Consider the following 16,377-nt stretch of genomic DNA (forward strand, 5'->3'; position numbering starts at 1 on the left):
ACACAAAACCAAACTCGTATAAATATTTTAGAGTGTTTCTAAGCAATTTTTTTCCTTTCTACTTGCTTCCTCCATATTTCCAAGCTCATAATAATGCCTTTTATCCAGACACTCACCCACCTCACATACTCAATGCACAGTTACACCTAGAGTGAAATCCCACAATTCATCATCAGGTCTAGTAACACCCCTAACAGAGTTTGCTGTGGATTTTGCATTATGCGCCGACTCTGCTGGGTTTGCAGGGCCAGATTCTCTCCTGGGCTGAAATCTTGCTCCATGCTGTAGAGAGCTTCTTACACTGTCAGCTATGCTAGAAGCTTTCCTAACCTGTGCCAGACACCAGTGCTTGCTCAGAGCCAGTTTAGGATGATCCCGCCATTCTCCAGTCCTGGTAGATGGGCTATATTTGACTCTGTGGACAAGTAGGCTGAGTTGGCTCTTTTTTTTCCTCTGCCTAAAAACTCACCATCGAGAAGGTGCTACTTTGGGTCTAACATGCTTTTGAAATGGCTCTCAGCAAGAGGCCTGTTCCTGGCCTTTAGTTTGTCCCTTTGTCAGGTTATTTTTGCTCTCAGCAAATTAGGAGTCTATGGGCCCGCTTCTCCATTTCGAACCAGCTGAAGGCAGTACCGCTGACTTGAAGTAATCAGCATAATAATGGGGTAAAACTGATATAAAATTGCTATCTTCCAAGTACTAAGAGTTGAATTACCCAAGAGACCCACATGGCATTTTGCAACAAGAAGTAGGAAGTTTAATGTCTTTTATCTTTGAGGCGGGGAGGGAGAGAAGAAGAAAGAGATTAACCCTTTGATTCTAGACCTGAGAAGGAGCTTGCTCACACTTTCATACACATAGTTTTCTGTCTGTGATCACACCTATAAAACTGCCATTTGTGGGTTTTGGGTTGTTATGGCCAAATGAAAACAGAATTATAATAAAAATCAAATTTAAATCCTCTCTGTCCTCTAAAACTAGACTCTCTCAATGCTCTAAGAGTAATAGAGCTCTACAAACATAACAACAGTGGTAGTGTTGGTGTAAAATAACTTAGGCAATTGTCTAGTGGCATGAGATTAATGGAAGAATTTGAAAACATCCTGAGTGTGAACAAAATCAGTAATTCAGCTTCTGTGATTTAGTTATTAAAAGCCACCAAAAGTGACTAAGTCAATTAATTTATAATTCCTGCGGTTGCAATGAATTTGAATTCTTTGTTGGCGACTAAACATTTTAAAATATTTTTTTAAATATCTGGAAGATAGTCGTATGAAACACATGGGTTTTTAAAAACTGCATATATAGTGCCATTTGGGTGCCCTAATTTTAAGACACAAGCTATATAGAATCCCATGAAGCTTCATGATACAAAAGAAGTTGTCTATAACTTGTGTTGCAAAACTTTACACTGTGAGTGTCAAGAACTGTAACTTCCGCCATTCTGCACAGAGAAGGATCATATGAAGCCCGCACCATTTACTCCAGCAAAGTTATGAAAGGTATCATTTAGAAGTTAATTATCTGTTAAAGTCTGACTGTTAAATATTTCCCAGGCCCAAGATAAAAACATGGCTTTTAATGGATTTCATAGTCTTCAGCAAAGCAAAGCATTTACAGGGAGTGTAGATATTTAGGACAACATACATAAAACCAAAGCCAGGAGAATCAAAGCTAGTTTACTTTTAAACTCAGCCCAGTTCACTTTTAACTTTCGTCTTCAGAAGAACAACTATTTGAGCAAGAACTGCCAAACTAATCCAACCACAGGAAATGTGATATGTGTATGTGGGGGAAGTAGGAGTAAGGTGGGGTGGGAGAAATTTGTTCTGGAAGAGAGTGCTTAGGGTTAAGAAGTGGAGAAACAAGAAAAATTCTTACTCTTGTAGGTGATTCATAGCTAGCAAATTAATAGCAGAGCAGAAAGTCAGATTCATGATAGCTTAATCTACAAAGAGGTCTATAATGATGGTAATCACTCTACTTATAAAGGACACAAATAATTCCCTGCTGTTTTATATCCTGATAGATTATACCATCAGGAGATTAATTTTTAGCTTCTGCTTTAACATACTCCTAATTTTCTGAAACCTTCATTTTTTCAGGCTAAATTTTTCCATGGTTTTTCTTTGACTTAGAGTTGAGTTTGTTTGGGTTTCTGAAGATTTCAAGCAAGAAGAACTTGCGCCATTTTTAAGCTCTGGGATAGTGAAAATAAAAAGCTTTTTCCCAGGGTAAAAGAAGAATTTCTGGCATCTTAACGTTTTCTGTACCCACCAAGTGGCTTCAGTGGGAAAACAGTATTTGCCATGGAAATTGTCCTTACTGAGGTATGAAGCTTTCAGCATTCCAGTGGAGTTTTGTTTTGATTTGATTTAAAATCACTTTGTGAGCTTTTGCCATACATCGGTCACAGGCTCTTTTTCTGCACTTTTAAAGCATAAAAGCAAAGGGAGCCTGCACTGTATATGCAATCATGGTTGATACTGGCCTGAGCCATATGGCGACCAGATATTTATCCTGTGGATTGCTATCTATCTCTGGGCTTACAGCTCCCCTCCTTTCCAAGATACAGCAAAAGTTACTTTGGGAGTGCCTACACTGCGCTGTTTATACAGCTATGCCCTTGTCTGCTGGCAGCAAACGCATCTGTGTTTGCATTGGAGCGCACAATCCCATCCAATTTACTTCCTCCCTTGCAATAGTTTTCAGACCTGACCCTCTCCATCAAACCGGGCCATTGCAAAAGTTCCAAAAGGTGATTTTTTTTGCCTATTTTTAGCTTGTTCAAGAAAATGAAACAAAGATCCAGGTGCCCTGTTTCTTATTCATCACTCACCACGCGCAGGCAGCGGGAGCAGCTTCTCCCCAGGGTTCCAGTGCTGCCCTTTGTCAAGAAGCTGGGATGCACTGGAATATGCAAGGTCATATGCCAGGAGCCTCACGTCTTTATTAAAGCTAGTGACAAGCAGGAAAACCATACCTGTTTATATATGTATATATATATGTGTTGCACTGTTTCAGCACCTACAGATGTTTGAAAGATACTACTTTTGTTGAGCATACCCACACCAAATTCTCTTTTGATCAATTATATCCAAATTTGTCTTCTCTTGCTAGCAATTATTTATTGCCTAGGTTATTTCCATTCTGTTTTATTTCTCTTCTCTTCTAGTTCCTACATTTTGCCTCATCCTGGAAGAACCAACATGCCTCTTCTCAGTGTACGAAATGGTACGACTAATACCTATCACATTTCTTTGCTTTCTCTCTCCTACTGGTAGAGCATTTTAATGTGTTCACTACTCTCAGCACCTTGCACCTCAAGCTTACGGTCTGTAATTACTTGAGGAGTTTTTTCAGTGCGTAGCTGAGCCCCCAAGGGAGGTGAGGGAGCTGCACTGCAGTCAACAGTGTGACTGTGGCTTTAAATCAGCCACCTACAGCCACCAGCACTCACCAGCTAACACAGCCTTTTTTTTTTTTTTTTTTTTTTTTTCCCCAGATTTTGCAAGCACACGGAGATCAATGCTGGTGTGACTTTGTCATTACCTAAAGTCAGTTCAGGTATGTCTGCATGAGCAGCCATCATTCCTTGCCTGAAGTAGGGAGCTCCTGCAACAGGCCTTTCTGTTGCACAGATGAGCTTTGACAACGGTAGTATGTTCTGCCCAAGGACTGGATTTGTTGACTACAGTCTTCATCTCAGAGCTTTGAGCAATACTGGCCTGTGCTGTTAAGTGTCCGGAGGACTAGAGCTGAGGCAAACCTGAGCCAGTTTTGTACAGCAAACAAGGAGAGAGGGCGGTGGACCAAAGGCAGGCTTAACATAACGTGATTTGACTGCTGTAGGTTTCGTGTTGACTAAATAGGAAGTTGAATGTGAAGGTAGATCACGCATTACTAACTTGGCCTAATATGGTGAACAGGATATAGTCTCCTTTCTGCCTTGTGTAACTCTTCTGAAGTCAGTAGTTACATCAGAAACTCGCGTATCCTAGCCTTTTCTCTCATTCTGAGAGTGTATGCCTTTTAAAGATGCACACTCAGTGACCTAAAAAATCTAGATGGCCTTTGACTTTATTCCAAGCTCTTTCACTTAATCTTTCTTAGCTTTTTCGCGAGAGCATGGGGGTAACAGCACCTGCTCAGAGGGCCCAGCTAATACACGTCGAGCATTCCACTGCTCTTGTGTTCTTGCCGTTTGCTCGTTTCCTGGAACGGGCACTACTGAAACCTCTTATGAGACACAGTCTTACTACTCTAATGTACAAGAATACTATCTACATGATAAACACTATTACAAGTACTTTTTATAAGTATGGTATAATGTTTCAGAGGGAGCCAATGTAGTAATTCTACAGTTTACTGATTTTCTGCATTTAATAGGAAATTGCAATCTCTGACAATCAATCAGCTCTTAAGTCAGTGTCAATTTGTCTTATTTGTATCACACTAAAAGCAAGAGCATTTAAATATCTTATAAAATAGGCAAGACAGCATGGATATGAGGACTATGACTCCCGTTTTATTAAGGATTATCAGTTTGCTTTTTTACTAAGCATGGACATAAGCTACACAGAGACACTTTCAAGAATTAGAGACTACGTGCTTTTGAAGAGAGAAAAAATTATCTTTCAGGCTTGTGTGCTTGATCAGCTCAATGTTATCAGGTCATACATATGTGGAGTAATCTCCATTTCACCCAAAAAAACCTAGCTAAATTCCAAAATATGTGACACAACAAATGCAGGAAGAAGAAATTACACATTTTTAGTTAATTCGTTATCAGGAAGGAAAAAACAAATTAAAATATTATGTTCAATGCACTATGATTGGTTACGTAGGATGGGCCTTCATATGATTTCTAAGTGGCCAATGCTGGAAATATGCAAGTTCCTAATCACATAGATACAATAATCTGACTGAAGTTCATGAAAATGTTCTTCAGGATCAGCACATGAATGAGCATTCACTGGATTAGAAGCTATTACGTTCCACTCTCGAGTTACAACGTGAGCACTCTATCACACCAAACACTTAACCCATACCTGCTTTTAAAATCACAATTTATCTTCCTTTTTGCTCTTTGTAGCCAAAGCCTCCCTTTTACATTTTCACAGCAGCGCTCGGTTTCCTAGACAGCTGGGTGAAGTACCTCCCACACAAATTCTGTTCTATTTGAGACAGACAGACAAGCACTTCTACTCCACCATACTCGTGAGAAAAGCCCAGTCTCACAGACGTGTTTGAAACACACTGAGTTTGTAGGCAGCTGAACACGAACACAGCAGCTTCCTCACCACAAACACTGGAAGAGGTACTCGGGTGTACTGCTCTAGTGGCAAGAGCCCTCACTGGCAAATAAACGTGTGAGTCTGGGCCTGTCCGATGCCCAGCTCTCCTGTCTCTTGTGAATTCTCCAAGCGGCCAAGCCAATGGGACGGTGCTTCTTTCCACTTACTGTGTTGAAGCTGGGCTGCTGTAAAAAAAGTAATGCAAAGGGCAAGTGAGAGTAAGACCCCTGTGCCTTTGTTGCAGGGAGGCATGGAAAGGATGGAAGAAGTTTTGCATTTCCAAGACTACCTACACATTTCCCCATAAATGTTGGATAAAACACGTAAGCAGCATCTGGAGCACGGCTCAGGACTGTGTCACTTTAGGCTTCCTCTACCCTACTCTATTACAGGCCTCAGGAATTTTGCATTCTTTACAGCTAGGTGCTTCGAATCACCCTGCTGAGGCCTGGCATCATCCCTGTATATGTTCTAATGCCTAAACCAGGTGCCCAAGAACACTGCCAATTAGGCTCTGTATCTCTAATGATGATTTTCATCTTGTTTAATATGAGTTTAAAATGAGAAGCATTTTCTTTGTATTTTAGGAATTACTTGCTGCATCACACATGAAATGATCCCAAGCTTTACACCCTGTAGCTTGCAGAGTACACGAGATGTTCTCTTTGGCCTGTGGTTGTTGAAATGGAACATCTGCATTTCCAAGAACGACCAAACCCTCTGAATCAAAGGGCTGTGGTAATAGCCAGCACAAAACGAGTGAAAGTAAACACGAGTGTAACGTTGTTGTAGCATGTATTTTTGCTTTAACTATACATACTTCTCATTAAAAAACAAAAACAAAGATGCAGGCAGCTGCAGACAAGAAAAAGCAAAATGCAGAATGCCACTTCTTTTTTTTCCTGGAATAAAGCAAGATAGCAAGTAGTGAATACCCAAGATCGAACAGTTCAAATGCCCTAGCACTTGGCTATAGATACTTGTTTCTTAACCATGACTGAAAATAACTCATAGGTCTAGTGATTCAGGTTTGCTACTGGCAACTGTTCAGTGACCAGAGATTAATGACTTGACATTCTCTACGTAATTTTTAGTGATCTTTGTAAAAATGCCATTGCCATTTTTGGAACTGCAGTGGAAGTCAAAGAACTGAGCCAGTACAGTGGCCTCTGTCCGATATTATTTGAAATCATTACTTTATTGGAGTTTCCTTATTTGAAGAAACAGTCCCTGCTGGCGTCCGAGAGGTGAGGTTTGAACTGGAAACACCAAGACACCCTGCATGGGTTACATGTTTAACGCTGTATTTCTATTCTGAGTTAGGTGTGCTACCTTGCACACGGCTATCATCAGGATACAAACTGGAATACTCTGGACTTCTGCTGTTGAGGAAGGTGGTCCCTCCTTCCCCAGGCACACAGGATCGCAGCGTGGCTGTGGCTGGAAGGGACCTCTGGAGGTCAACTTCTCCAGCCCCCCTCCTCACCAGCCCCCCTCCGGGTCACCAAGGGCCGGCTGCCCGGGCTTCTGAAGATCTCCGAGGACGGAGACCCCAGAAGCTCCCTGGGCACTCCGAGCTGGGTGACCCTCACAGGCTAGCAGGCACCTGTGCCCTCCCAGCAGCGAGCACAGGCCCGAGTTGCGCAACGCTCCCCGCCTGACGGCAGAGCCGGGCCCGCAGCGGCGGCGGGGCCCATCCGCAAAGTTTCCCGCGGAGGAAGGAGCGGCAGCTCTGAGGCGCCGTCAGGGAGCCGGGGCAGACGTATGGCGGGCAACGTCCTCCCCCGGCACGGCGCCGACCGCCGCCGGCGCTGCCCGAGCCCTGACTGGAACGGCCGCTTTCCCCGGCGGGACGCTGGCCCGTCGGCTCCGCGCGCCCCTCCGCCTGCGCGCAACGCCCGCCGGAACCGCCACGGGGGGCACCTAGAGACAGCGGGTACGAGGACCGCCCTTCGCCCCGTCCCGGAAGGGCCCAGCGCCGCCGCCGGGCTGTCAAACCCGCCCCGCCCCGCCCCCCCACCGGAGCCGCGGCCGTTTCGAACGCGCCCCCTCCCCCCGCGTCGCGCCGCAGCCGCTTGGCGCGCGCCGCCCACTCGCTCCCGCAGTCCCGCCGCGGCCGCCCCTCCCGCCCTTTCCTTCCCAGGTCTCGCGGGCACGGCGCGCGCGCGCCCCCTCCGACCGTTGAGCGGCGGCGAGGCGGCTGAAAGGGGTGGGAGGGCGGGTGGGAGAGGAGCGGCGGCCGCGCGCTCCCGCCTCGCGCGCATACCTCCTGCCTCCTTCCCCTCCCTGCCCGTGCCGGAGCCGTTCCCTCCGCGCATGCGGCCTGCGCCTCCTCCCCAGCCGCCCGCTCCCCCCCCCGACTGTTCAAACAGGAAGGCGGACATGTTGGTGTCTTTCGCAGGTTTCCTCACAGCAGCCGCGGCCGGACCTTGCGCTCTCCCCTCCCCTTAAGCCACCTCCTTCCCTCCTCCCTCTCACGCTGCAACCTCGGGTCGGTCCTGAAGTGGTCCGGGCTGCCGTCCCGTACGTGAGGCGGAGGAGCGGGGGACGGAGGGGAGCGGAGCCGGCGTTGGCAGCGGCGGGAGGCAGCGAGGAGGAGGAGTGAGGAAGAAAGATGCTGTTGCTGTCGCTCCGCCGTTGAAGTGACTCGTCCCCTGCCCGCGGGGGGCACTCGCAGCGGGGGCCGGGGCGGCCTGTGCACGCAGCTGGCAGCCCCGCGCTGCCCGCCCGGAGCAGGCAGGGCACAGCCGAGGAGAGGGGCAGCCTCTCCCCCCGGTCCGCCCCGGGCTCCCTCACTCTTTGCCCATGGAAGGACCAACCCCACGACGCTGAGACACGCCGCCGGGAGGATTTTCCTACGGGTTTTTTTTCACTCATTTTTGCCTTGTTGGTGGCTTTTGCCTTTTTTCTTTCTTTCTTTCTTGTTGCTTTTTCTTCTGGTTTTCCGGAAAGAAAACTGCGCTTCGGAACCTGGCACCCACCCGCCGCCGCTCCTGCAGGGCGAGGAGGAGGAACCGCTACGCTGGCTCCCAGGGCGGCTTCCCCGACTGGGAAAATGAGGTTGCTGAGACGCTGGGGCCCGAGCAGAGGAGGGAGGGAGAGGAAACCTGCTGCTGCAGAGTTGTGAGCAGCCCAGGAAAGTGCGTGCGTGCGTGGAGGAGGGGGGAGAAGCAGCCTCGTCCCCGTCCCCGTCCCCCCCCCCCCGGCCGCGGACTCCAAGGCACTCTCCTTCGGTTTTCTCTCCCCTTGGCGGGGCAGCGTGGGGGACTTGTCTCAGAGACTTCTGTGATTGAAGGGATTTTGCAGGAAGCGCTCCTCAGCCTGGTATAGGCTGTGTGGTTTCTCTTTTGTGCTCGCTTGTTCCTGTTTTTTACTTCTTCATTATTTTTAACCTTACTTTGCTCTGGAATAAGGGAAACTTTTTATCTCTGGAAACATGTCGACGGGAGAAAGTTTTGAGTCTCGGTTTGAAAAAATCGACGTGACTTTAAAGGACCCCAAATCCGAAGTGAACGTGGACTGTTTGCTGGTGAGTAGGGAGCGCCGATGGGCCCCCGGTTCCGTCTCCCCGAATTTCTTACCCTGTGGGACCGAATCTCGCACTCCTGGCTGAGTCACCACCCTGCTTAACTCCGCACTAGTGTTTTGTTTACTCAGCGTTGAACTGAGGGTGCGTGGATGTCTCTGTGCAGGGAGAGCGGCTTTCATGCCAAGGAGGCGCCCGCCCAGTCCTGCCTCAGACTTGTCATCTCTCTCGCTTCATGCACCTTTCTTTTCTTCACCGATTGTCATGAGGGGCGATGGACACTTTGTGCAAAGGCGTGATTCGCGAGTGCCAGTCCTGCGTGTGAGCAGGAGACTGTAAATAGCTTTGATATACCAATTCCCTCTTCAACAACATTTTTTTTGTTTTTAAAGAGTGAGGTCCTCTTATGTTGTGGTTAAGCACTGCAGCACTGACTTCAGCCTGTTTAGGGTAGACGTTTGCAAATGCTAACTGATGACCCCTAAAACACAGCTCTAAGATTAGTATGCTCTTACAGATGGGGAGGTAGTCATGGCAGGGTTTTAAACGCATTTTAAATGAGTTGGTGTGGTAGGCCTGGGATAGAGGGCTGCTTGCTTATTGTTGCCCTACTTGATCATACCTGATAGTTCAATGGATCATTCCAGTGCTGCACTTTCAATTGCATCATGAGAAAGCAAACCATAACACTTCCTGACATAAAACCAACATCGTTTGGTAGTTGCTTGCAAAAGTGGATGATATTTTAGTTCTGATTATAAAAAGTACATCAACGAAGTTTATGCCAAATCCAACCAATTTGTTTGGGATGTAGCTGGGTACTTAGATATGCCTGGAGATGCCCTTAAATAGTATCAAATTGTAATTTGTGCTTTTATGCTGAAGTAGAGAATTTCTTTGTAGCAAGTGATAAAAGTTCTTTAGTGTAACTTTTTTTTTCTGGCTTTCTGTTGTCAGAGAGGAGAACAAGAAAATTGAATTTGTTCCTAGTATGAACTCTGACATTTGGGTGGGGGGGGTGGGGAAGGGAGGTGTGGGGGTGGAGATAGCTCTTAATAGTCATTCTTCATCTTCTGCTGCATGGCTCTTAGCAGAAAGCTCACTTGAGCATGAGGCAGTGGAGAGGTGAAAAGGATCTAATGAAAGAATCTGTGCAAGTTCACAATATTGTGTACTCTGTTTAGCTTGTTACTGATTTGTGAGCTTCTGGAGTGTTGACAGGTCAAACCTACATCCCTGGAAAAAGCAGAGCCTTGTGGATGTTGCTGCCCCAGGGGAAAATAGCATTGCATCTTCCAGTTAACATGCTGCTTTTGATCTAGTTTACATATCTGTCATCTTAGAAGCACAGGTAATGAGAAGAGCTCTGATGCTTAGGATATACTGTGTCAATTTTGATAACTCAGGACTACTGTCAAATCTGACATTTTTACACCCAGCTTCCATTGATAGATGTCAAAAATACAGATCTAATTAAGAGTCCAGGTTTTTATGTTAGCAATGACTCAGTTTGCTAGTATGTGTTTTAATGCTGGCCATACTATGGGGACCTTTCTGCAGTGATGGTAAGGAGGTTGCAGGTATCAAACATGCAGTTGATAGTATCTTTAACTGTATTCTTTCACCTTTTAATCCGTTTAAGGATTTGCCCCTTTTCAGTTATCTTAATTGCAATTTGGAGCTAGGCTGTAGTCAGTTTGGGAATGAACTTGTTGGGATGCTTCCTGTCATGCTTGTGTAAAGTTTTAGAATGTGTGTTTGTATCTCAGATCTTAAGAATGTCCTTTAAAGTGACAACTTTTTAGAAGTCTTCTGAGATTTTTGGGCATACCTTTGTGTATTCTTTTAAAGGCAACTTGTTATGGTGTAGTAATCAGAATTATGTTGTGTGGTGGGGTGTGGGTTTGTGTGGGTGTTTTTGGTTTTTTTTTTTTTTTAGCTAGCCCTGGTTACAGATACTGTTCTTTTAAACTAATACCAGTTAAAAAAAAGTGCTGCTTCTGAAGAAACCAGCTGGTAGGTTAACTTCATATGTGCTTGGTCACAATATCAATCTCTCTGCTGCCTGGACTTTTACTTTGTTTCGTATCTCTCATCCTGAGTTGGTTCTTGGGCTCTTTTCTGTAGAGTTTGTGTCCTAACACTTTCTAAAGAGTTTAAGTATTTTACACCAGTTCTTAGTGTGTGTAGTGATTCACACTACGAACATCATTCTTGGCCCAAGGTACTATTGATATATCAAATCCATTGTAATCTATGTGGATAAGTTTTTAAGGAAGAAATGCTTAGGTGTAGGTGTAATTGATCTGCACTTAAAATATCTTCCAAGGTGAACACCCCATTCCCCTCCTCCCAGCCCCCGGTTAAAACTTGTCAGTCTCTAGGCCTGGTACACTTGAAAAGAAAGTGTTTTTTGTGATCAGACTCCATACAAAAAAAAAAAATCCTTTTTTGTAAAACCTTTTAAATCTAAAACCTTTTTTTCCTTTTATTAAAGCTGTAAATTGATGTTTATAATTGTTTTCACTTTTCCTGAGCAAAGGCGTTAATTAACTGTGTGTATCTGAGTGGTAATATGAATAACTAATGCACAGACACTTTGAATTCAGCATCTGATATTCTATACATGTAGGCTTAAAATGCTGGAGTTCCTTTAGTTTCAAGAAACACATTTTTTTGGCTGTGCAAAAAAAGTCTCAGCAATGCCCTTATCTTCTCTTACTATGTTTTAATTCTCTTTAGCTTTTATTAGTTTTGTTTCTATTTTTACTCTCTTTTGCCATTAGATTGTAGCTCCTGTAGACTAAAAGGCAGGCATGGAATAACCTTTAAATCAGTTTTGTAACCATTTTGGGTTTTGTAAATGTCATAAGCTCGGTTCTGTATGCTAGAAAGATTCTAAATGTATATGTAAAGTAGTATGAGAATACTAAGAAAAGAAGATGGGGGGGCTGATACAAAGGAAGGCCTGTTACTGTTTCAGGAAGGTGTGGGAGAAGAGTGCTGACAACAGTGCAGGAGGAAAAGACACACAGAGGACTATATAACTTCAGTTTACATGCTGCAGGAAGGAAATACATAAAGCTGAGGTGCAGGAGAGAGATGTGTTTATTTTTCCTGCTTTCTCTTATGCAACTGTAATACAGAGTAAGAAAACTAAGTCACAGCTGTCTGTAACTAAATTTGTTTGTTTCTTTGGGGCTTCCATGCACTTGATTTAGTACTAGGCTGGGAAATCATAGATAGGCTGTCTTTTCAGCCATGAGAAGTCCAAAGCCTGAGTTCTGTGTAAAGCATGTGCCACAGCATAATGTAGTGCTTTTTCTCAAAATATCGGGTACTAGGAGTCCTACAGTCCTAAAAAGATCTAATAAGACTGTGAAGGCTGCGTTAGATAGGTAGTCACACTCTAGGGTGTGCGATGATCAGATACTGGTGAATACCATAGGTGTGCTAAGTAGAGCCAAAGGCAATGTAAGTAACTAGCTATTAACTTGAGCTTAGTGTCTCATTAATGATATTAAGCAGTGGAAAGTGGTATTCAATGAGCATACTTGTACAATGATTTTGGAATAAATCCAGATTTCTTATTCCTCTGTGTTTCTTACTAAATCCTTGGGGTTTATGGGCTTCCATTTTTTTGGAGAGTGGGAAGGGAGGGGTGTAACGGGTGAATGGGTGGGGGACATCTTGACCTGAAGCTGCCTATGCTTTTGATTCAAAAATGACTAGTACATTTTCATGAAAATGCTTTTTGGTGCTCTCTCTGCTCTGATACTAACTCACAAAGAGTCTTTTCATGTTTTATGTAGACACTTGAGTAACTCAGTTATTCAAGTACTTAGTCAATTACTTGAGTAGTTGATTTTTAAAACTGCAGACTTTTGATGGTCTTAATCTTCAAAGAAGTCAAATGTTTCACTTGTTCAGCAGTTTGGCTTCAAATTAACTGACAACAGTAAACACTGCATATGACAAACTTGTTTTATCTAGTCTCAAGAGGCTTCCATTTTTGTTGCACCAAAAATAAACAAAAATACAGAGCATGATTCACCTGTTTCTCCTAGGTCTACTTCATATTCAGCTAGATGAATTCATGTTCATCTGTCTTGCATAGGAAAAGGCGAGATGATCTCAGTCTTTGGGATTTGGAGTTCTAAATCTCTGTTGTCACTAGACCTTTTTTCCCTTTTGCTTAACTTGTTAGAAGGCACTTCTGAAGACTTTGTGGTTAGGAATTTGGTAAATAATAATAAAAAGTAAAGAATATAACCTAAAGTACCTTTACTTCAGAAGTTCTTATCTATCAAAATAACTGTCAAAAATCACCTTCACTGAAACCACACTAACTATGCTTTTAGAATCTGAAAGGTATCTGAGAAGCTTTCTCGTTTGCTAATGAAGCTCATACATAGAAAAAGCAGAGTCTGAATATTTGCAGATTGTCAGCTTCAGAGTGCTGTAAGTTGTCTGGAGGTAGTTCAAAGTAAGGGGAAATGTCATGATTGACTAAATCTCCTTTGACACTTTTCTACCATTCTTTAGGTCCAAGTGCAAGGTCCTGCGCTTGGGTTGGGGCAATCACCAGTATCAGTACAGACTGGGTGTTGGATGGATTGAGAGCAGCCCTGCAGAGAAGGACTTGGGGATATTCAGAGAGAATATCTGAATATGTGTCTCTTCTGACAGAGGGAGACTTTTTACCAGGGCCTGTAGTGACAGGACAAGGGACAACGGTTTTAAACTGAAAGAGAGTAGATGTAGATTGGACATAAAGAGGAATATCTTTACTACGAGGGTGGTGAGACATTAGAAGAGGTTGCCCAGAGAGGTTGTGGATGCCCCATCCCTGGAAGTGTTCAAGGTCAGGTTGGGCAGGGCTTTTAGCAACCTGATCTAGTGAAAGATGTCTGTGCCCATGGCCATGGGGGTTGGAACTAGATGATCTTTAAGGTCCCTTCCATCCCAAACTATTCTGTGATTCTGTAGTTAGATCTAAAATAAGACTTCTGGCTGACCTGGAAATACTGTTCTGTCTTCAAGTTACCATATCCAAGCTTTATATGCAAGACTGATTATAATTGCACGTTAATATTACCTGTTCATCACTAAGAATTATGAAATATATAGGTTGGTGCGAAATTAATGATAAAATATGTAACTTGGTATGTTAATCAAAGGTAAAATGCAACTTTAAATTGGTTTTGGAAATACAGTAACTTGGTGGATTCTCATGTCAGGTTGCACCTCCTAGAATACTTTTTTAATATTATGGAAGCCTCTAGAAAGTTAACAGTAGAGATGGTGGGACTGTCAAAATGTTAGCATTTGATTCACAGTGTATGGTAGGTTTTATACAGGAGTAACAGTTAACTTAGCCAATTCTTCTGCTCATAAAACTAGAGGCTGTAGGAGTGTAATTATTTATTTTTCCTATAAAAAGTTTTAATCAAGAATGATAATCGAAAGTTGATGTTAAGACACATTTCAACAAGAGGAATAAAAAACCAACCAAAACCCTGTAGTAGATTATAAATCCTCTTATCAAGTAAAAATATTTGTAAACAATGTTGTTTTCCCTGGCAACTGTGGAGTGTTTTAGTTTTTTGGTGGTGGTGGGAAGGAAGAGGGAAACACCTGGAATTTGTTTGTTGGACAAATTGAAAATCAACCTGTTGGTCTGTAAATCTTTGACTATGAGGACAATGATAGCTTCAGGAGCCACTCATTGAGAACTTCATAAATATTTAGAAGCTCTGTGAGCAGATGATATTGGTAGCCTCACAACTGCTGTTAGCAGAACTCCCTAGGACATACTTTAGTACTATGTAAAAACAAAAAGCTGTTTTAGGTCTCTTACCAAGGAATACTGAGATGTTTGTCTCGATACAGGATGTTTATCTTGAATTTGAGAGGTCCGAAAACATGCAATTAAAAACTTATATTTTTTTGTGGTTGTTGCTTGATGCTATTTATTGAAGCTCCTTTGTCATCAAGAAATTGCAGTTCCAAATGGAGATACTGAAAAACTGAGCTTCTTTCTTTGAGAACAAAATTAGAGAATGATTGAAAACTCTTCTGTCTTTGCCTTAATTTGTCCAGTCATTCAAGCAGCAATAAGGCCAGAAGGATGATGAGACAGTATTGGTAAAACTAAGTACTATGCAGGCAACACCCAGTTATAGCTCATTGAAGACAAATGCAAGTAATATCATCTTTTCGCTTTCTCGGTAGTCTGCTGAAATAAACGCCCGGATGAACAAGAGATGAAGTTTGATCTTTGTGAAGAAGAAAAGTGGTTTGGAGCTCTTGTTGTCCATAGTGTTTTGCTCCGCTGAGACTATTGGCTCTCCTGTAGTGTAATCTCTAGACAGGTTTCTTCTTGGGCTTTTCAGTATTGATGGATACCCAAACAACACCAGCAGAGTATAACATGCTGTGGTGCATCTTTAGTTACAGCAATCTAGAGACTGTCTAGACAAGCAGCAGTTGCTTGGTCCGGTTAGCTACCCATGTTGCTAGGGAAGATCCGGCACGGAATCGGTACCAGGTTCTAACTGGAGCACAGGTCAAAGTCTATGCTGATACTCAAAATCTTGTAAAGGATTGGCTTTAACTAACAGAAAGATTGCCACTCCCTGTCAATATTTATACAATACAAACTGTCATGGGGACAGTACATAAGATGTCTTATTAATAAAGTCCTAATTTAAATCCAACTGCTGGTTTTTTATTTCAGCTTTCCCTTTTAAATTTCTTATATGCATTCATTTTTCTGTTTCTTTTATAGAGTTGAGAAATATGTGAAAGTTTTCTTGGTTTTTTTTTTCAGTTGCATGGTCTGAGATGATGCAAAGACCTGATGCTTGGAAACCTCTGTAGAAAGTACTGCACAAACTAAGGCTTTATTTTGGACTGTAGGTTGGAACTGCCTGAAGATGTTTCTAGGTTGTGTGTGTCTGGGCTTCAGAGCTTATAATTGATCTGGGAACACAAGTGGAATATGTACTTGTGTTTTCCTACAGATCTTAGTGAGCCATAATATTCCCTTTAAAAAATATAACTAAGAAATCCTTGAATTCTAATAGTTATGCAAATCTTGAGTAATTATGTCTTTATCTTTTTTCTCTTAAAAGCTGCATAGTATTCAGATGGTGCTGCATTGTATTCAGATGTATTAAATTCTAAGGTGTGGATATATTCAGAAGAAAACTGGTACTTCCTGATAAAGTCTATTGATGTTGGATATCTACGTATAAAATGCATTAATACAAGATGGCTGTCTTCCTGTGTAGTCACAGACTGCTATGAAAATACTGTTTCTGTGGAGGCTGGGCTTCTTTTTTAGAAAATAAATAATGGCCAAAAAAAAGTTTTGACTGACTACACAAAATTAAGTATGTCATCTGGAATGCACTTTCCAAAGAAGAAGAGGCCAGAAGCTTCTCCTGACATCTGGAGATTTCAGCTAGGAAATTTTCCCCTGTTTTGTGGTTGGGGAAGTTATATTTTTCAGAAGATCATTAGTAGGACGTGTATTATAGCCGTAATCAT

General features: G+C 43.1%; 1 protein-coding gene across 1 annotated transcript in view; it reads left to right on the top strand.

Annotated features, from left to right (window-relative positions):
• The first annotated feature begins 6,503 nt into the window (after nucleotides 1-6,503).
• ROCK1 (Rho associated coiled-coil containing protein kinase 1) overlaps nucleotides 6,504-16,377 on the top strand; it is a 93,294-nt gene continuing 83,420 nt past the window's right edge. The window contains exons 1-2 of the mRNA XM_072852661.1: nucleotides 6,504-7,233; nucleotides 7,699-8,826. Coding sequence (XP_072708762.1) covers nucleotides 8,734-8,826 — 93 coding nt within the window. The 5' untranslated portion in view covers nucleotides 6,504-7,233; nucleotides 7,699-8,733. The remainder of the gene's footprint in view (nucleotides 7,234-7,698; nucleotides 8,827-16,377) is intronic.

This window comes from Ciconia boyciana, chromosome 2 (genome assembly GCF_034638445.1).
Source record: "Ciconia boyciana chromosome 2, ASM3463844v1, whole genome shotgun sequence".
Classification (NCBI taxonomy): Eukaryota; Metazoa; Chordata; class Aves; order Ciconiiformes; family Ciconiidae; genus Ciconia; species Ciconia boyciana.